The sequence below is a fragment of the Phyllostomus hastatus genome, unplaced genomic scaffold (genome assembly GCF_019186645.2).
Source record: "Phyllostomus hastatus isolate PE091 unplaced genomic scaffold, TTU_PhHast_1.1 phas_scaffold_114, whole genome shotgun sequence".
NCBI lineage: Eukaryota > Metazoa > Chordata > Mammalia > Chiroptera > Phyllostomidae > Phyllostomus > Phyllostomus hastatus.
In genome coordinates this window covers 208,709-228,766 of record NW_025334006.1, presented here as the reverse complement: position 1 = coordinate 228,766, position 20,058 = coordinate 208,709, and the positions used below count along the sequence as shown (strand labels likewise).

Below are 20,058 nucleotides of genomic sequence, written 5' to 3'. Positions count from 1 at the left end.
CCAACCTCCACAGTCTGGCTAATCAGTTTTGAAACAATTAAACTACCCATCTTGGTTGGTGGCTACACCATCCCTATCTCCCAGACCCCCAAGAGAGAAACTTGGTATCATCCTTGAGCTATTTCTTTCCATCACACCCTCTTTTACAATCAGTCTTCAATCCTTTTGAGTATAAAACATTTCTATAACTGTCTCCTCTCCCCCCACCCACACTTCTTTCCATCATCAACACTCACAAAGAGCTCACATGAGCTCCATGACTACTAGTCTTCCTTCCCTGACTTTAGCTTTATCTCCCACTCATCTGTCCTCTTCTGTTGCTATTCAAAGTGCGGTCCAAGGACCAGCCACACCAGCATCACCTGGAAACATATCAGGAATGCAGCATCTTGGCCCTCACCTTAGACCTTGGAAATGAGAATCTGAGTTTTAGCAGGGTTTCCAGGGGTATTGAATGTGTGTGAAAGTCTCCGAAGCACCACTCCCTCCCACTGCTCAGGTGGTCTTTCTGAATCTCACGCCTGCTCGCCACTCTCCCCAGTGAAAATCTGCTCACTTCTCTCACCACTGAAAAACTACCTTTGCCTTGGTATCTTCCATACAATAAAAGGCAGCCACCCTAGCCAAACCTGTAAGGTACTTCATAACATAACCCTTTCTTCGTATTTTTCTTCCGTCTCTGCTACTCCTCATATTTTATGCTTACTGCTCCTGAATTGAAAGCTATTTTATTCTTCCATGTCTTTGCCTGTGTGCTCTGTCTGCATGGGATGCCCTTCCCCACCCCATCCATTTTGCAAACATGCACTTATCTTTAAAGCCTCACCTTACGTGTTAATTCTGCAAACCTACCTGACAGTCCTAGGGAAAGATTATCTCCTCCCTCTGCCTTTATCTTGTGCTACCTTTGTTCACATTCGCACTATGCCTAAAGTCCAAACATCTGTATTATAATTTTTATTCACTTTTCTTTCTTGCTGCACTGTAAGTTCTTGGAGGGCGCAGTCACCCCGTGTGTCCTTAGCCTGAGGAATCGGGTGTGTCCTACAGGCACAGTCGTTGAATAAAGGCGTGGCCTGAGAAAGGGAAGAAGGGCGGGACAGGCCCAGCGGGACCGGGTGACTTAGAAGCAGAGACTGGGCCTCTTTTGTTTTCCTGCACCATTTTGTCCTCGGGACTTAACTATGTTGCTGGCTCGTCCAGGTGAGAGAGCGTCCTTGCCCAGTAAATGCAGATGTTTTTATTTCAATACATGAACTGCTCCATGAAGAGAGACACACATCTGATTTTATCTGCTCTTTTCTGACTTCTTTCTCTCATTTGACCTTTCCTGATGGATCAATCAGACAGTTCCCTCACCTTCGGAGTGAGGGTGTTGGATTGATGTTTCCCACACCCCTTCCTGCTCTGACCTATGTAGACTCACAGATGCTTCTCCCTGAGACCGGGAGGTGGGCAGAGAGTGGGGAAATGGCCAGGGTGAGAAGGAAGGGGTAAGAGAGGGTGCGTGGCAGGAAGGGAAGATTCAAAGTGCTTCATTGCTAGAGCTTCCATGTGATAAAAGTGCTATAAAATCATAATGGGGCTGGTTAATAAGTCCTAATAGCTTTGGTTAATGGTTAAAAGGTCAAAGTTCCCAGAGAACAGTGGAGGTAAATGGCACTTGGCACCTGGGCATCAGATAGAGCTGGTGAAACAGCAGACAAGAGTCTCATTCAGTGGGGTCTGGCCACCAGGAGACTTTAAATCATAAATCTGATGAAGATTTGGCTCCACCTTAGCGGGAAGTAAAGCTTGGGGACAGTGGCTACTGGCCTACCGTGACAATGAAATTCACTGTCCTGTGGCCTAAAAGCAGAAGGAACCCAGTTCCTCTCAGAGATCAAGGCCTGAGCATAACCAGACCAACCCTGAGGGATGCAAAGCAGAGGCTTGGGGATGTCTGGGCAAAAGTTTTCCTCTAAGCCAAAATGAAAAACAGACCGTCATCTAATCCGTGTTACCAACATGGCCTGACTAAATCAACCCTAAACTCAGATAGCTTCATTCCTGTTTCAGTTTCACTTTATGCCACTTGAATGTGTTCCTTTTATGACGGGTGATTTGCAGGGTGCCATAAACCCCCTAGCCAGCGGTGATAAAGGCAAAGCATCGCGAGCCCCGATGAAGGAGACATGAGGACGGAAGTGGGAGAGTGAGCCCTCTCCATTGTACCCTGATAGCTTGCTCATTAAAATGTCAGGACGGGGCACTTCATTTTCTTAAATGAGTCTTCTGTTTCCGAACTACCCCCCTTTTCCCATGATCCATTGTCCTGAGTGTGTGACTCCCCATGGCGTCCTCAGGGATGCAAAGACGGAAAGCGTTGGTGGCTGTGAGAGTGCCTCCAGGGACGGCCCAGGGCCTGCCGGTGCCCTTGTCTCAGACCCTGTGCTGGAAAGAAAGACAAAAGAGCCTGCCTGCAAAGAGCTAGACGTGACTGTGGCTCAGCCATCACTCTCCTCTAGTTGTAATATCGCTCAGTTTCAAAACATTAAAAGAAAGTGTGGACTGTTTAGGAAAGGAGAGGGCTCTTTGAAAAAGCATTCCAAATAAAAGCTAGAAAATCTCCTACAGGTCACTGTCTGTGATCCCAGCCCCACCCCATCCTTTCTGAGTTCCTCATCTTTAATTCCTTTGCTCCACTTTCTGTAGAGTTTTATTGGATGGGTAATCTTTTATATGTAATACAGTGAAAATAGTTTATAGTTTAGTTGCTTTTAACTTCATTGAGAGGACCATCTGCCATCTTCTGAGACTTACGTGTTTGAATGGATATTAGTTTGTGCAGATTAAGATCTCCTGACGTGGGGAATTGCTAATAACAAGTTCTGAAGCTTCTGAGGATCCTAGAGGGCACACAAAATCTCCTCTCGGGCAAGCGGCAGGTACAGGGTTCTGACCTTAGCTGGTGCCGAGCTGAACAGGATTATGAATGGGCAGCAAGGCACGGAACCCAGGGACGCTGGGAAATTTTTTTTCTAGCAGGAGGAGGTGAGGGTCAAGAACCCATGGTTCCAATGTATTGTGGACTAAAAGGGCAAGAGCACAACAGATCCAAGATGCAGAAAACATAATCAGGGGGACGGGAGCCCAGAGAGAGCCCTTGGGGGTGCTTGTACTCCCTCATCTGAGGTCTGAACCCTGATCTAGGAGTGAGATAGAAGCTCTTAAAGAGGCGACTTTAGTCTGCTCGCCTTCATGATGCCCTGCCGTCTTTTCTCAGTTTGATCGAAAACCTCTGCTGCCTCGGGAACGGGTAAGCCCCAGACACTCACAGCTCGCCTCCCATTCATTCAGTTGGCTGTGCTCTTTTTCAGGGCCCTGAATAACATCTCCCCTCGAAAGAGGAACTTCATCTTAGCCCGTTCTACTTTTGCCGGATCTGGCAAGTTTGCTGCTCATTGGTTGGGGGACAATGCAGCCACCTGGGATGATCTCCAATGGTCCATCCCTAGTATCCTTGAGTTCAACCTGTTTGGCATCCCCCTGGTGAGTGTCACCTGGGAGCTTTCACCCTTTGTCCTTGGACATTCTTCCCAGTACCCGGCTTCGAAGTGTCTGAAAACCAAGGAGCATATGTCTCCCTGTGAGATGCATTGCAAAAGTCCATTTTTGTTCTATGGTGTGAGTTGCTTTCTGAAGATTGGATAGTAGCGTTTTACCACTGGGTTGTTGTCCATGGAATCTCTGAAATTAGGAAGACACCTCCACGAGTGAAATGTGTTAGTATCACAGGAAAATTCTATTATCAGAGCATTAGTGAAATTGGGAACTGAATATTGGGGATGAGCCCTTGGTTCAACAGTCCGTCTTCCTCTCTTCAGCTGGTCCACAGTGGCACACTTGTTGTATTCCCCTTTTGGCTGGGGGATTAGCCCTGAAAGCCTGAGACCCCTTGAAGCACGGCATGATGGGAATAAGAGGTTCCCTTTTTCCTTGTCTCGCAGGTGTACAATCAATGCTTTCTCCTTTCTCTTTGACCACTGTGCTCGTGTGTGTGCTCATTCTCCAGGTAGGCGCCAATATCTGTGGTTATACAAAAAATGTCACGGAGGAGCTCTGCAGAAGGTGGATGCAGCTTGGAGCATTTTATCCACTCTCGAGGAATCACAACGGGCCTGGCTTCAAGGTAAGGTCCCCACGACAAGTGACGGACACTTCTTGGGTTATCTAATCTATTTGTCGTCAAAGAGAGGTTGAAGAATATCCTCTGGGTTGGCCCTAATTGCAGCAGCAAAATAGATACATTTGGAGTGATAGACCTAAAAAGCATGGTATGGGGGTGACGGTATGTATGCGTTATTGCTGGGAACTCACCAACAAAGGTGAGAAGGGTGGCTGGAGTTCCTACAGTGCTGCTGTCACACTTCTGTTACCTCCTATATACGGCGGGTCAGTCGGAGTTCATTGATACTTCAGTCAGCACAAGGGAAGCCACTCCTAGATATAGGGGAGCAAGGAGAAAGGATTTCGAAAGGGGCAGGCCTGTGATCTGAACATTTTTTTCCCTTGTTGCAACATTTTATCTTTCTGTGAATGGTGTGAGAGACCACTTCCCACTACTTCTCACGACATATCCCACCTTTCTCCTCTCCTACCCCAAATGACATTTTTTAATGATTTTGATAAGCCTATAGAAATGGGTTCAAGGTCCCTCTTAAGGAGATGTTTATGGTGATGGTAGGAGCAAGTCAGGTGGGAGGCCCTTTCTTTTAATGAAGAAATCTGCTCATTGAGTAGTTTCGCTCCTAATAGGCTCACTGGAGTAACTCACTGATAATCATTTTAGCTGCAGTTCTTGACTTTATCCGATGTCGTATCTCTGACCTGGGAGAGATTCGTATCGGATCTTCAAAGGATTTTCTCCCCGGGCTGTTCCTAGCCACTGGTGGTCTAGAGAGAGATGGACTCCTCCTGATTTCTAAGCAGGTGGCTGGGAGAAGGGAGGGCAGGTGTCTTCCTGAAGAGGTGGCCCAGAAGGACTTTCGTCGGTAAGAGCGAGTGGTCACTCAGGCTGCCCGGGTACAGGGCTGGTTTTCTTCCCCCTCAACTAGTGCTGACCACACAGTGCCGATGGGAACCACACATGGAAGTTTAGAAGCAGGTCCAAAAAGCACAAAGAGACAGGAGCAATTATTTTTAATTTATTTTATATAACTCAATCCATCCTGAACATCATTTCAATGCCTATTTTATACAAAATATTAATAATGAGCTATTTTATATTCTTTTCCTTGTATACTAAGCCTTCAAAATTCAGCGTGCATTTTACACTTGTAATACATCTCAGTTTGGGTGCTGTACTTTCAGCAGCTGGAGGGAAAGGTAATCCCACCAGGACAATAAAGTTGCATTTCACTAAAAAAATTTTTTCACATTGATTCAGTTTTTAGGTTTATATTTAAAATAAGTACAATGAAATCTAATTAAAAGTCCAGTTCCTCAATCTTACTAACAACAGCTCAAGTGTTCGGTAGCCCCACGTGGCTTGCGGTTGCCCTGGGGCACAGGGCGGCTCTAGGTTTTCCCAGTTGGGGGCCAGGGTGAGGTAGGGTGATGTGGAGTGTTATTTTCTTCGGTGTTTGGCCTCAGGGTTTTCACTGAACCCTACACTGGGGCACTGAGTGGTCTCAGGGAGTAGTTCTATTTGGAGAGGGAAATGGGCAAGTTAAACAAAAGAAGGGGATACATTCAGATCATTTTTTCTAAAATTCAATCCCCATTATGCAGTACAGGATGACAGGTCTAAACATATGCACAACTTTCAAAGTACAAGGAAAGTGAACAACATGAGGGAAAATTTATGTTTTCCGTCCTAAGACAATTAGATTTCCCTTGTGAAGGGTTGTTTCATTCCTCCTAGTTGAAATCTGCCAAAAACTCTCTTCATGATTGCTTTGCACTTCGTGTGTCGAAGAACAAACAGAGGGCTCTGTCTTTGGGACAGAGAAAGTAAAACAAATTTTGCCGGTGAAAACATTACACGCAAAACCAGACATAAATTCCAAAGATCATAGATGCATAGCCCACAGACACAGATGACAACGTGGTGAGGGCCTGGTGGGGGTGGGGCGGGGAAGGGGAGACATCTGTAACAACATCAACAATAACAAATAAAATAAATGAAATAAGTTACGGGATATAGTGTACAGTATCGGGAATAGAACCCATAAGAGAATGACTGTGTGATGACAGACGGCTCCTAGACTAACTTTGGTGGTCACTTTGTGAGGCACATAAATGTTGAACCACTACATTATACACCTGAAACTAATAGATTCTTTATCAACTTTAATTACAGTAAAATTTAAAAGATCAATAAATAAAATTTCAAATTCATAAAAGAGCATGGAAAGAAGAGATGGATTCCAGATCGTGGTGGTTAGGCAATATGTGGCTTAAGGCAATGGGTTTCAAATTCTCTCTTAGTAGTAGGATGACTTTATTCTCATTATTTGCCAAATGACGTAGGATGAGAAACCTCGATATCTGAGACCCACGGGAGCAGCCCCGAGGGGCAGAGCCCACGCTAGGCCCTTTATCTCCTTGGCAACCTCCGCAGGCTCCTCTGTCGCCCTGAAGCCGCCACAGACCGGTGTCAGAAGACCCCCGTCCAATGTAAACCCTGCCACTTACTCGCAATTTAACCTCTGATGTGGTTTTCTCATCTATAAAACGAAGGGGCAGGACCCAGCTCCTTTCAGTTCTGGAAACTCTTTGACATCTTCAAGTTCGACAACGTAACTCCTTTCATATGAGAAAGCTTCTCATCAAAGGGAACTTCTACAATATGATGCAGATGTCTAGTAATTGCTTATGGTTCCTTCCAGGACCAGGATCCTGCGGCCTTTGGAGAAGACTCTCTGCTGTTGAAATCCTCCAGGCACTACCTGAACGTCCGCTACACCCTGCTGCCCTACCTGTACACCCTCTTCTACCGCGCTCACACCCTGGGCGAGACTGTAGCCAGGCCCCTGGTCCATGAGTGAGTTTCCTGACCCGCGAAGACATCCATTCAGACCATAACTCTGCTTCCCTCGTTGGTGCTAACGAGGTTCATGAGAACCTCGTTGCCATACAAGGAGCTGCCCGCCAGTGCTGGGGGCTTCACCTGCCTTCTCTGTGTTCCAGGTTCTACCAGGACCCAGCTACATGGGCGGTGCACGAGCAGTTCTTATGGGGGCCCGGGCTTCTCATCACGCCGGTTTTATATGAAGTACGTCTGTAATCTGCATGGTGGGATGGGACCTCACACTTGTCGTCATGGCTCTCTGTAGCTGAGTAAGCTGGAGCCTGAGTGCCTCTGGCTGCATTTAAACATAAATATGAATATAAGGGAGAGAACGATTCCAGAAGTTTGGAAATTAGAAAAATAGTAACTCTTGGTCCTACTGCCTGAGCAAGAAAAACAATTTCCATTTTGCAAGATCACATTCAAGCCCGTGTCTTGAAGCATACGGATGCGGACAGGGCCCTCAAATGCCTTGGGATGGCCATCTGCCTGTGTTTCCCTTTGACCAGAGAGGGTGTGAGATTGGGGTCGGGAAGGAGTTCCTGTGGAGTTCATGGTGTGATCCAGGGCAGCTGTGGGTGGGGGAGGTGGGGGAGAGAGGGGCGGGATCAGTAGTCTGCCGATCAGTTTGTGCCATGAAAGATCGCCAAGCTTCTCGTGCCAAAGGCCCTTGGAGCTGGTGTCTTCGCCATGCCGTCTCATGGCGGGCCCAGCTGGCCAGTGAGTGGTCCTGCTGGAAGGCTCTCCTGGGCGCCTGACTAGCCCAGTCTCCTCCCACCTGGCAGATTACACAAGTAACTCAGTGAATGGACTTCCTCTGCATCTCTTAGGAAGTTCAGGAGCCAGGAAGCAAAACAAACTTCATTGCTGGGACGGCTCAGCCTCGCTGGGTGTCTGCACTTTTATTGGTCGAGTGGGAGGGCTGTTCAGAGGGGCACGTGGAGCCACACGGGGAGGTGTGTGTCAGCTGTAAAGGGGCACGCTAATGTCGCTCATTACTGTTGTTTCCCTAGGGTGTGGACCAAGTGAAAGCATACATCCCAGATGCCATCTGGTACGACTATGAGACAGTAAGTGAGGTGGCGCGCTTGGCCCAGAGACCTGGCTCTAGCAGAGGACCGCGTTAAGGCAGCAGCTGTGTTAGGGGCTTGGGGAAGGATGATACTACAAGGTTTTTCATGTAGTTGGTTGTGGGTACTCTTCCCTGTGGAAGGCCTTTCCAAAGGCACAATGAAATAATTTGAACAACTGGGGTAGGTTGATGGGAATTTTCATTATGTCCACCTGGCCACTCTGCAGCTGTCAGGACTAGCTATTTGGATGTAGGCGGGGATAGCTTATGAAACGAAAGCCCTGGTGGAATCACAGCGTGGGGTCATACAAAGAAATGAGGTGGGTGGGAGTCTCAGCTTTGCTGTCTCCTTACTGCCTGTATGCCTTGGATAAGTCACTTCACTTGGGCGGGGGCAGGGGGGTGGGCGGTGTCTGCTTTTCTCTTATTTAAAATGAGGCAGCTAAGCAATGAGCTCTCCAAGGTGCCTTCTAGCTCAAACAGCCAATGATCGGCTCTGTTTTCCTTTGCTGGCTAGGGAGTAGCCACCCAGTGGAGGAAGCAATGGGTGCAGATGCTGCTGCCCCCTGAGAGGATAGGACTTCACCTTCGAGGGGGCTACATATTTCCCACCCAGCAGCCAAGCACAACCACCGAGGCCAGGTAAGCTCCTCCCTCTTCCAAGGTGGGACTACTTGCAAGCTCCAAGACGCAGGGCATCGTGGGAGAGGCGAACATAAGGACTAAGTATGGATGAACCCAGGGAGGACATCCCCAGTCAGGGATCCTCCTCCCCTCCTTTCAGGGTTGACCCAACATTAGATTTCACTTCTTAGAATTCACTCAGCGGCGGTAAACGTAGCCTCTGTTCCTTTGCATGTCCGTAGTCTTTCACTTATGGATTGAATCGGATTACAAGAGGAGTCAAATGATCGCTCAGGAGGATTTCTTTATGGTCAAAAATTGCCCTCAAAGAGATTCCCTTAGACATGAGAGAATGCAAGTTAAATAGGAGCCAAAGTCAACATCGCTTCAAGGTCAAAAGTCCAAAATTTTGGGTTTAAGCCCCAATTCTACAACATACCAGATGTGTTACAATGGCCACTTACTCTCTGTATTTCCGCTTATCACTCATAAACCAGGGATGATAGTAGTTTTACTTTTAGAGTAATTATAAGGATCAAATGGAAAGACAGTTAGAAGAGTTCCTGATACATGGTAAGCCCCTAACAGTGCTTACTTGATGGTTAGTGTTATCACAAATCCAGTTTTCAGCGGGAGCCCTCCCCTTCAACTCTGCTTCTTATGCTCATTCCCTGCTAACCTCTGCTGTCTGCCCACGCCCTGCCCCCCTGTCTCCATGCAAGGTCAGTGACCACACAGTGTCTGGGAGAGACTCTGGGATAACCTGCCCGTGGGGCATGAAGGGGGCTGGTTGACCCCACTTCTTATCTCATCTTCCTTCTCTGAAACTGAGACCTGCTCTTTTACAGTCGGAAGAATTCCCTGGGTCTCATTGTCGCCTTGGACCACAAGCGAGAAGCAAAGGGACAGCTGTACTGGGATGACGGGGAATCTGCAGGTAGACTTCCCTACACGCCATCGCTGCGGTGCTCCGTGAGAGCAGTCACTGCAGGCTGCCCAGTGCAGGGCCAATGCTGTTGCCATCGCTGCTTACTTCTGCAGCTTACAGCCAGTTTATGCTGAGGCCTGGTTGGCCAAGCGCAATGCATTAAAGTAGACTTCAGGTGGCCCACATGCATGTGATTGACTCTATCCAAGCAACAGACGTTATTGGATTTAATTAGTCTCTCCTCTGGGTATCGTCATTAATACCTAATAATACATTTTGCTAGTAGTTTTGCAAAATACTTCTTTGGTTACTATTAAGAGGAAGGATCTCATTTGTGTAGTATGTTTTTCCACAGTAGGATTTCCACGTGAGCACCTCACATAAGCCTATGGTCTATGATTATATGAAAATCCAGCCCTGCACAGAATTAGCATTTATTAATATTTATTGGCTATTTATCATTGCACTGTATGCAGGGGATATAGAGGTCAATAAAATGTAGACATTGCACTTGAGGATCTCCTGCTGCAGTAGGGTAGATATCCTGTATGCAGGTAACTATAATGTGAGTCAAATGTTTTAAATGCCAGCGAAATAGTCCCTCATAGTGCCACGGGAGCTTGGGGGTGGAGCACTTTGCTGTGGCTGAAGGCGCCAGGAAGCCTTTGTGGGGGTTTGACAAAAACGGGTAACGGTGGCTAAGCGGGATCCGTGGCAAAGGCACTCCCACGGAAGAGAAACGCCTCTTCTTCCCCTGTAACAGGGTCTCCCCCCTCTCTCTCTTTCAGATGCTGTAACTGAAAAGAATTACACTCTCTACGAGTTTTCTGTCACCTCCGTAAGTACTGTTTTTGAGGAACATGCAGGGTACCTTCTTTTCTGTGACTGCTTTTGAGTTCTGGGGTTTGCTACAGACGCTTAGCCATGGGGAACAGGGACAGTGCCTGATTCCAATGGCCCCGGAAAGGATGAAGGTTCAAATGGGAGTTTTTAATCTGTGTTGGAGATATGTCTGTAAGAATTCAGTGTGAGTTTGGTGAGGAAGTGTTTTTTTTTTCCTGGAAAAATTTCCTTGACTCTGAGTTTTATATGAGGAGTGGTGGCTTCCAAGATGTGCCCTTATTCGGCAGGGGGTGAGGCTGCAAGTGTGTGCGGTGTGGGGGCTGTGGGTGGGAGTGGGGAGTGGTGCAGTGCCTGATTGAGGTCCTTCCATGACGACCTTCCTTTCCAGACCCTAAACTTGGCCTTGGGCACAGGTATAAAGTGGCCATTTTGAGAGGCTGGGAGAACATCATTTGCGTCGTCTGTTTCCCGGGGGGTACTAAGAGGAAGAAAGGCAGTCAGTCCACCAGAGGACGGGAGCATTCTCGTGTGGGTTTCTCGGAAGTCTGATTGTGCGAGGGCAGAGATTTCTTTGATGGGGATCTCTCCCTTATTTCTTTTCTTTTAAATTTATATTGTTTTCTTTCAATTTTGCTTTTTATTTTGAGATGCCTGTAGAGCCCTGTGTTGTTGTAAGAAGCAATACAGACAGATCTCTTTTACTCCTCGCCCAGTCTCCCCAACGGTAGCATCTTAGAAAGCTGCCGTTCAGTTTCAGAACGAGGACACTGACGCTGCCGCTCCCAGGATGGAGGGCATTTCCATCACCCCAGGGGTCCCTCAGCCACCCTTCCGTAGCCACACCCCCTTGCCTCCTCCCCTCCCCCTTCCTTAGCCCCTGGCAACCACTGTTCTGTCTGTCATTTCTATAATTTTGTCCCTTCAAGAACGTTCTCTAAATGGAATCATACAGCGTATAGTCTTGGGGATGGGCTTTTTTCATTCAGTGTAATTCCCTCAATAGTCATCCACGTTGTTGTGTATACACGGTCCTTTCCATGGTGAGTAGCATTCCAAGTCATAGCCACCCAGGTTTGGTTGAGCCAGTTCACTCGGTAGAGAGCATCTGGGCTGTCTCTATCAGGGCCTGTTCTGAATAAGCCACTGTGGACGTTGTGGATGGGTTTTTGTGCAAACAGGTTTTCATTTCTCTGGTGTAAAAGTCCAGGAGTGCCAATGCTGGGTTCTATAGTAAGGGCATGTTTAGTTTTATAAGACAGTGACAAACTTTTCCAGAGTGGCTGGACCATTTTCCATTCACACCACCAATGTATGAGTGATGCAGTTTCCACGCATCCTAACCAGCATCTGATGTCATGATTTTCAAAGGTTATTTTAGCCCTTCTCGTAAGGGTGTGCTAACAGCTCACTGGGGTCCCAGTTTCTCCTTCTCTGATGCCTGAGGGTGTTGGCCATCTTTTCAGGTGCCCACTTGCCATTTGTATGTTCTCTTAGGCGAACTGTCTATCACGTTCTTTTGCCCATTTTCTAACTGGATTATTTGCCTTATTTTTCTGTTTAGTTTTGAGAGTGTTTTTAAAAATATTTTATAAACCAGTCCTTTGTTGGGTTTATGGTTTGTAAATATTTTTTTCAGTCTGTAAATGTCTCTTTTCATCATTGTAACAAAGTCTTTCATAGAGCAAACATTTTTAAATTTAATGGCTCTGATTTATCCTTTTTTTGTGTGTGTATGGATCAAACTTTTTGGTGTCCAGAATAAGAACTCCTCCTACCCAAGAGCTTGAATATTTTTTCCTATTTTACCTAAAAAATGTATAGTTTGACCTTTTCACACTTAAGTCCATGGTCTATTTTGAGTTATATAATTACACAATATGTGTAATTCTACATGTAATTTTTATATGAGGTGTGAAATTTAGGTTGAGGTTTAAGTTCATCCCTATGTTCATCCAGCTGCCCTGTCCTATCTGTTAAAAGCCTCTTCTTTCTCCACCGCCTTGCTTTTGCACCTTTGCAGAAACCAGTTGTGGGATGCCAAGTCTTTTTATTTTTTATTTTATTTTTAGAAGATTTTATATGTGTTTATTTATTTTGGAGAGAGGTGAAGGGAGGGGGCAAAAGAGGGAGAGAATCATCGCTGTGAGAGAGGAACATCAGTTTTCTCTCGCACACGCTCCAGTCGGGGACCTGGCCCACAACCCGGCCATGCACCCTGACCGGGACTTGAACTGGAGACCTTCCATTTTGTGGCGTGACGCTAAACCAACTGAGGCAGGCTAGTCAGGGCACGCCTAGTCTTGTTAAACATCAAAGTGACCCCCTTTTTTTTCTTTCGTCTTCGGCTATACCTTCTTCATCGTGGCTCAACTTGGTCATGTTTGAACTGTGGTTCTCTGAATAAGTTATCTAATTTCTCTGGGCCTCAGTCTACTCACCTGAAAAATGGAGATCATTATAGCTCTAACCTCACAGTTTGCCGTGAGAATTGAATGAGGCAATACATGTCAAATGCTTCACCCAGTGCCTGGCACATCGTACGCATTTATACAGTTACTTCTTATCCACTTTATCATTGAAATAAAAAGAGAAATTATTTGGGCACTATTTTGTGTGTATGTGCATCTATACCTTCGTGTGCCGTGGGTTTCTCATGTGCTCGAGTATTTTTATTTGCTTTGCTAGTATCCATCTTATCTGCTTGAAAATCCCACAATGTCAGGAACCTGTTTTCTGAGGAAGAGAATCAATAAATAACCAGTGAGCCAGGGCAAGCACAAACTGTTACTAAAAGACTGAGGACCACCAGGAGTCTGGGTTAACGAGCTCCCTGGGATGACCCCGAGGCACCGTGTAGAACCTCAGCGATAAAGGGCGTGACTTCAGTCTCAGGAAGAAAGATATGAAGTGGCATTTGGGCACAGTTAGAGTCCAAGGTACTTGTTTTCTAAACTGACTTTTTTTTTTTTTTCAGAACCGTCTACAGGCAAAGATCACGACTAATAATTATAAGGACGCCGACAACCTCATGTTTACAGATATCACAATCTTGGGAATGGACAAGCAACCTGCTGACTTTACCCTCCTTATGGGTGCTTCCACCCCCATTGCAAATGTCAGCTACAACACATCAACGAAGGTGGGCGATTGTCCCGTCCCCCCGTCCTGCGGGGCCCTTGCAGAAGGCCCTGGACTCAGATTCTGACGGGCAGCTCTCCCTTGCTCTGCGGAGGTCGGGGGGGCACAGAGACGACTAGCATGCTGGGAAATCTACCGCACACAGGCAGGATGCAGAGGGAGAAACACGTGCCTGCTGAGCAGGAACCCCTGCACTCTGTGTCAGTTGGACCCCGAAAGAGGGCAATTCCTCTCTGGGTCAATTTAAAGCTAGACTGCTGATCCCACCTGTGATACAGTTTGATACAGTATTCAGACTATATTAATTTTTACTTTATTTTTTATTGATTTGAGAGAGAGAGAGAGTAAGGAGAGAGAAAGAGACATTGATTTTGTGTTCCACCAATTTGTTGTTCCAATTATCTCTGTGTTCGTTGGTTGATTCTTGTCTGTGCCCTGACCAAGGATTGAACCCGCAACCTTGATGTATCGGGACAATGCTCTAACCTACTAAGCTATCCAGCCAAGGCTCAAACTGCATGATATAATGCATCAGCCCAGTTCTAGAGGATATTTACCCATATGCCCTCTCATTTCAATTAAAGGCTCTCTTTGAGACACAGCTGATAGTTTTCCTTAGTGTTTTAAGCAGTAATTGTATCATTGGAAAAAAGGGCAGTTAAATAAAACACAAGAGGTAGTCCAGTTTTGTCCCTATTGAATGATCCTCTTACATGATAATCTCGGACAAAAGATTCCCATTGTTAGCTGAGTATGTCAAGTGTGGGAAATGCACCATTTCTTAGGGCAGCCCCTTCCATTTAGACAACACCTGTGGCAAAGGGTGGGAGCTGGGCTTCTACTGTTAGGCCGAATGGGATTCCAATCTAAGCTCTGCCATCCTTGAGCTGTGAGATCTTGGGTAAAGCATTAACCCTCTGCAAACTTCAGCTTTCTATTTCACAAATTGGAGAAAGCCATATGGAGATAGCCTAATTGGAGCTAGCCAATTCGAAGTACGGGATTGCTGCAGCATTAATGGAGAGAATGCATGCGAAGTAGTCATCGCTGTGTCTGGCCCATACGCATGCTCGATAAAACTTAGCTATTGTTGTAACTGCCATCATGATGAAAAGGTGTGTGCACCACTCCTAGAAGGCCACTGCCCAGCAATGATGGCCCTGCCCGCAATCTGTACCCGTTAACGAGGTCGAAGGCCTTCCCATTGGCTGTCCCTGAGTGACTCCAGGAGGTGAGAACCATCGGAATGAGCCGAGTGCCTTTCCCCGGCAGCGATGTGAAAAGCCCCAGCAGAGAAACAATAACATGCCAACTCTCCCGTGGCGAAGTAGCATTGCAGGAACGGCTGGCTCCCCCACCCCGTCCTGACGTCCACACCATCAGGGAAGGGTGTCATCCAGGTGTCTCTCCCTCTCCTCATGTGTCACCGTGGCCGCCTTTCTCCTTCCACAGGTGGTGAAGATCACTGATCTTAAGGGACTGGTGCTGGGACAGGAGTTCTCCATTCAGTGGAGGCTTCCGGTCAGCGACCTGGAGAAGTTCAACTGCTACCCCGAGGAGCCCGCCGCCTCTGAGGAGAAGTGCAGTCAGCGGGGGTGCCTTTGGGAGGTAAGGGTGAGGGCAGATCACCCCAGCGGGTGGGAGGTTTGTCAGAACTGCCACACGAGTAGTCGGGCAGCTAGAAAACACTTCCAAGCGTTATTGGGTAGAACGGGAGTCATCCTTCAACACTGTGCTGACGGGTGCCTTCTCGGTGAACCCTGAGCGAGAGGTAGTCGGTGTTTCCCTCAGAGAGTTGGCTCTCTCTTCCTCCAGCTGACTTATTTTAACCCCCACTTTTATTTTTAACGTAATAAGAATAATAATAACACACCGTGCATTGAGTATTTGGAGTGATTTTTTTGCATCCATTAGAGTCCAAGCAGGAAGGTAAGGTAAGGTATGAGCCTTCCTCTCCACTTGAAAAATGGAGGGAATGAAAGCCAGAGAAATTAAATGACTTCCTCAAGGTCACCGTGGGGGCAGTGATCCCACAGCAAAGCAGGGTCGCTTTGGGAGGCTGGGAGCAGAACCTGCCTTAGGACCCCAGTCTCCAGGTCAGGCTCCCTGCTGACCCTTCACTGCTCATGTGTTACAGGAGGGGTGTGTGTGTGTGTGTGTGTGTGTGTGCGTGCGTGCGCGTGTGCACATGTGTGTTAAATGGATGCATTCATGTGCTAGAGCTGCCATAATGAGGTTCCACAAACTGGGTGACTGAAAACTACAGAAATATATCACATCAGTGTTTTGAGAGCTTCAAGTTCAAAGTCAAGGGGTTGGCAGGGTTGGCTCCTTTCGAGGGCTGTGAGGGACAGTCTGTTCCAGGCCTCTCTCCTAGGTTCTCAAGGTTTCCTGGCGATCTGAGGTGTTCCTTGGTTCATAAAAACTTCACCGCAATCTCTGCCTTCATCTTTACATGGTGTCCTTTCCCCGAGTGCATGTTTGTCTCTGTGTCCGAATCTCCCTATTTAATACGGACACTAGTTATACCTGAGTAGGCCCACCCTAGTGACCTCATTTAACCAGGCCATCTGCAAAGACCCTATAGACATCCACATAAGGCACAAGGTGTCAGGACTTAACATCTTGTGGGGGAATGCAGTTCAACCCATAACAACGGCGTGGCGGCATGGACTTAGTCTGGGTTACCTAACTTCTTCAGTAATTAGAGCTTCAGAGTGTGGTGTTCGAGGCCAACTGGGAGATTCCTCCTCTTGTTCCAGCCCACCACTGTTCCTGGCGTGCCCACCTGTTTCTACGACACTATCCCTAATTATGCTGCCAGTAACATTCAGTATTTGCCCACTGGCATCAGCATGGACCTTACGCATCTGACGGCCTCTGAGTCCCCACGAGCAGCAGCACCGCCACCGTCACCACAGGGCGCACTCCCTCTGCGTGCAGCAGCCGCGACCTCTGACCCTCTCTCTGCAAAGATCAGCTCCCTTAAGCTCAGCGTGACCTACCACACAGAAAGCATGCTGCAGTTCAAGGTAACTCCCCGTGTTGCAGATTCTGGTCCTCAACAGGGTGTTCTTACGGGTGGAAGTCATTGAAACATCTTTTTGTCCATATCCCTCATTTTAGAGACGAGAGCGCCGAGGCCCAGAGAGGTCAATAAAGGTCAGGATGGTAGGAGGTAGTAGGGCCAGGCTGGGGCCTTGGCGCCACCAGGGTTGTCAGTTTCCTGCGGTGATGGGTTCTCTACATCAGAAAGATCCTCCAAGAATCCCTCCTCAGCCCAGAGAAAAATGTGCCTGCTTTGTGATAAGCTCATACGAGTGGCATTAACACACTTCCCACGTTACAGTTGCTCCTCCTGCAGCTGATACTTTGGCTTAACATGCATCAGGATAACCTGCAGGTCCTGTTCAAATGTGGATCGCTAGGCCTCCTGCCCAGGGTTTCCTGCCCACGAATTTGCATTTCTAACAAGTTCCCAAGTGAGGCTGATGCTGCACACACATTAAGGGACCACACGTGGAGAGGTACCGCTCTGCTCAAGTGGAAATTCAGTGGGAGTCATGTGTGTTTTCCAATAACCGTGTATTTAAGAACGTATTTGAAAAAATTCAGGTGAAATTGATTGTAATAGCATTTGATTCAACCAATGTGCTAAAATGTTTTTATTTCATCATGGAATCCAAATGCAATTATTGAGATACTTTTGAATCTTATAAACATAGTAAGTCTTCAAAATCTGGTGTGGATTTTGCATTTACAAGTGAGTCTCTGTTCAGACTAGCACATTTCAAGGGCTTAAGGGCCCCACGTGGGTAGTGGATACCGCCCCGGACAGCTTGCTCTCGACACTGCTTTTCACATTTTAACGTGGGAGGAATCACCATAGGGATTTTGTGAAAATGGAAATTCTGATTCAGAAAGTCTGGGGGCGGGGCCCTAGTTTCTGCATTGCTAACAGGCTCCCAGATAGTATGGCTGCTTTTGGTCTGAGAAACAGAATTTGGAGAAGCAAGGCTTCCAACAAAATGTGTCCTAAGTATAATAGGTGGGCTACTCCTGGTTTGAGAAAAAGGGTGATCGCTCGTGACAGCGTGATGGCGACACTACCCCACCTTGTACAACACGTGGCCCCTGTCTCATTCTGCCCGCACGTCAGTCCTGTGAGGTGGGTAGAAGTGAGTGGTAGGCACGAGGAGCAGTCTTCAGAAAGGAAAAGCTGAGCCACATCTGGAAGCTCAACTAGTAAGAATATCTCAGCATTTATATGACAGCTCAGTTCTCTGATTTCTGCCATACACACACGTGCTCACGCAGAGTCTCACACAGTTCCGTGCACATACATACCTGTCCACCGGTAGCACTCATAAACACACACCATCCTGTCTGTGAGATTCTGTACCCTTAAATGACAAACTCTTTGGAGGGTGTGCCCCGCCTGGCTCTGAACACATGCCGCTGAGACATATTTGCAGTTCAGGCTCTGCGCTGGGGACAGTGGGTGGGCAGGCCCCACATTTGTCTGTTCGCTTTGGGACAATTGAGGCCTCCTGATGGGAACTGAACTGTCTGAGCGGGCGTGAGGGCCCTTGGGGGTGAGATCCCATCAGCAAGTCTCCTCCTCTCTCTTCGTCAGATCTATGACCCCACTCATAAAAGGTACGAGGTCCCAGTGCCTCTGAACACCCCTTCCTCTCCTGTTGGCTCCCCCGAGAACCGTCTGTATGACGTCGAGATTCAAAGCAACCCTTTCGGGATCCAGATTCGACGAAAAAGCTCCCGCACTGTGATGTAAGCACTGTTTATTTGGTTCTAATTAGAGTGATTCCAGATCTAATTACAGTGGTTCTAATTAATGCAAGTGAAATGTTGACCTTTGAGACTATGTGTGTGTTTGGTTTTCTACAGAGAGAATATCTATTTCCCCCTACTTTGATGGGGATTTCATTTTCTCTTAGTCCTTAACTCAACAAGAAAAATTAATCAGCCATAGGTTTAAAAGTACAAAGTGATGCTTGATTTCAGAAAAAGAAAAATACACATCCTACTCATTGTTCTTGTTAAGCAGAACAGAACATTTTGTTTGCCCTGTAAAGAAATACTAACAGAAGAGTCAGGAGAGAAGGGCAAGGGTCACTGAGGAGAGAGAAATGGCGACCATAGTCTTTGCTTCTATTGACTATGTAGACTTACAGCTTTTTCACAACATTGAGTGTCAAAGGAATTGTCACCTCTCATCCCAGTCCTGCTGCTGAATGGCATGAACCCAAGGTCTAGGTTTCGCCTGGGGCCGAAGCTCTCCACCCCAGCAGAAACTGTCACCTGTATGGGCACGTGTGACAGCCACCGGCTCTCTTTGACCATGTGTCTGACTTTCTGTCTGTTGACGTCTTTGGTAAGAAGCGCTTTGGCCAATCCAGAAAAGTCTGCGTTTCCTACTTTTCTATTGGAACATTTGCTTGGACATTATTCGTTGATTCAAGCTGCTATGCCAGACAATGAGAACTAGAAATACAGAGCTGAGTGAGACTCTCAAGGGTCCATAAATCAGAAAACGAGTTGTCAGTCTTGCAAACCACAGAATAAAAATGCAAACACAGAACCTTGGTAGTGAGCCTGGCCATTCATAAGGCCTGGGTCCGCTCACAGTATTTGAACCTGGGTCCAGGTGTGCAGTCATTCAGCGAGCTTCGGAATCAGCTAGACATCCCGATCGTGTTCCCCGTTGGCTCTGGCCTGTGAGCAGCTCAGCTCGAAGGTGCGCCTTTGTGTTGCAGTTGGGACTCTCAGCTCCCCGGCTTCACCTTCAACGACAAGTTCCTTTCCATTTCTACTCGCCTCCCCTCTGAGAACATCTATGGCTTTGGAGAAACTGAGCACACAGCTTTCAGAAGAAACATTAGCTGGAACACGTGGGGAATGTTTGCTCGAGATGAGCCACCAGGGGTAAGCACAGAAGAGGAAGATTATTGATCAGTTTCTCCCTGTGTAAATTTATTTATTTATTATTATTACTAATCCACACCTGAGAATATGTTTACTGATTTTAGAGAGAGGGAGAGAGAGAAACATCGATGTGAGAGAACATCAATCAGTTGCCTCCCGTATGCACCCCAAGCTGGGGACTGAACCTGTAACCTAGGCATGGACGGTGACCAGGAATTGAACCCACAACCTTTTAGTGTATGGGACAAACTGCCAACCAACTGAGCCACCTGACCAGGGCACTCTGTAAATCTATTTTACTTCATATATGGTACCCTATTCACCAACTTCAGCTTATGTTGATAAATTGTGCTGTCCAATGAAATAGGCCACATATTATATAATGCTCTTCTGTTCATAAATGTCATTTAGTTTTTTAGAATATATATATATACACACACACATATATGTATG

The 20,058-nt window shown here is 47.0% G+C and overlaps 1 protein-coding gene across 1 annotated transcript in view; it reads left to right on the top strand.

The window, feature by feature from the left end:
- Window positions 1-20,058, top strand: part of MGAM2 (maltase-glucoamylase 2 (putative)) — a 62,493-nt gene that overhangs the window by 26,606 nt on the left and 15,829 nt on the right. Inside the window, exons 16-28 of the mRNA XM_045855568.1 lie at window positions 3,360-3,531; window positions 4,055-4,171; window positions 6,873-7,027; window positions 7,174-7,258; window positions 8,068-8,124; window positions 8,644-8,768; window positions 9,599-9,687; window positions 10,467-10,516; window positions 13,496-13,660; window positions 15,112-15,267; window positions 16,422-16,691; window positions 18,296-18,450; window positions 19,437-19,605. Coding sequence (XP_045711524.1) covers window positions 3,360-3,531; window positions 4,055-4,171; window positions 6,873-7,027; window positions 7,174-7,258; window positions 8,068-8,124; window positions 8,644-8,768; window positions 9,599-9,687; window positions 10,467-10,516; window positions 13,496-13,660; window positions 15,112-15,267; window positions 16,422-16,691; window positions 18,296-18,450; window positions 19,437-19,605 — 1,765 coding nt within the window. The remainder of the gene's footprint in view (window positions 1-3,359; window positions 3,532-4,054; window positions 4,172-6,872; window positions 7,028-7,173; window positions 7,259-8,067; window positions 8,125-8,643; window positions 8,769-9,598; window positions 9,688-10,466; window positions 10,517-13,495; window positions 13,661-15,111; window positions 15,268-16,421; window positions 16,692-18,295; window positions 18,451-19,436; window positions 19,606-20,058) is intronic.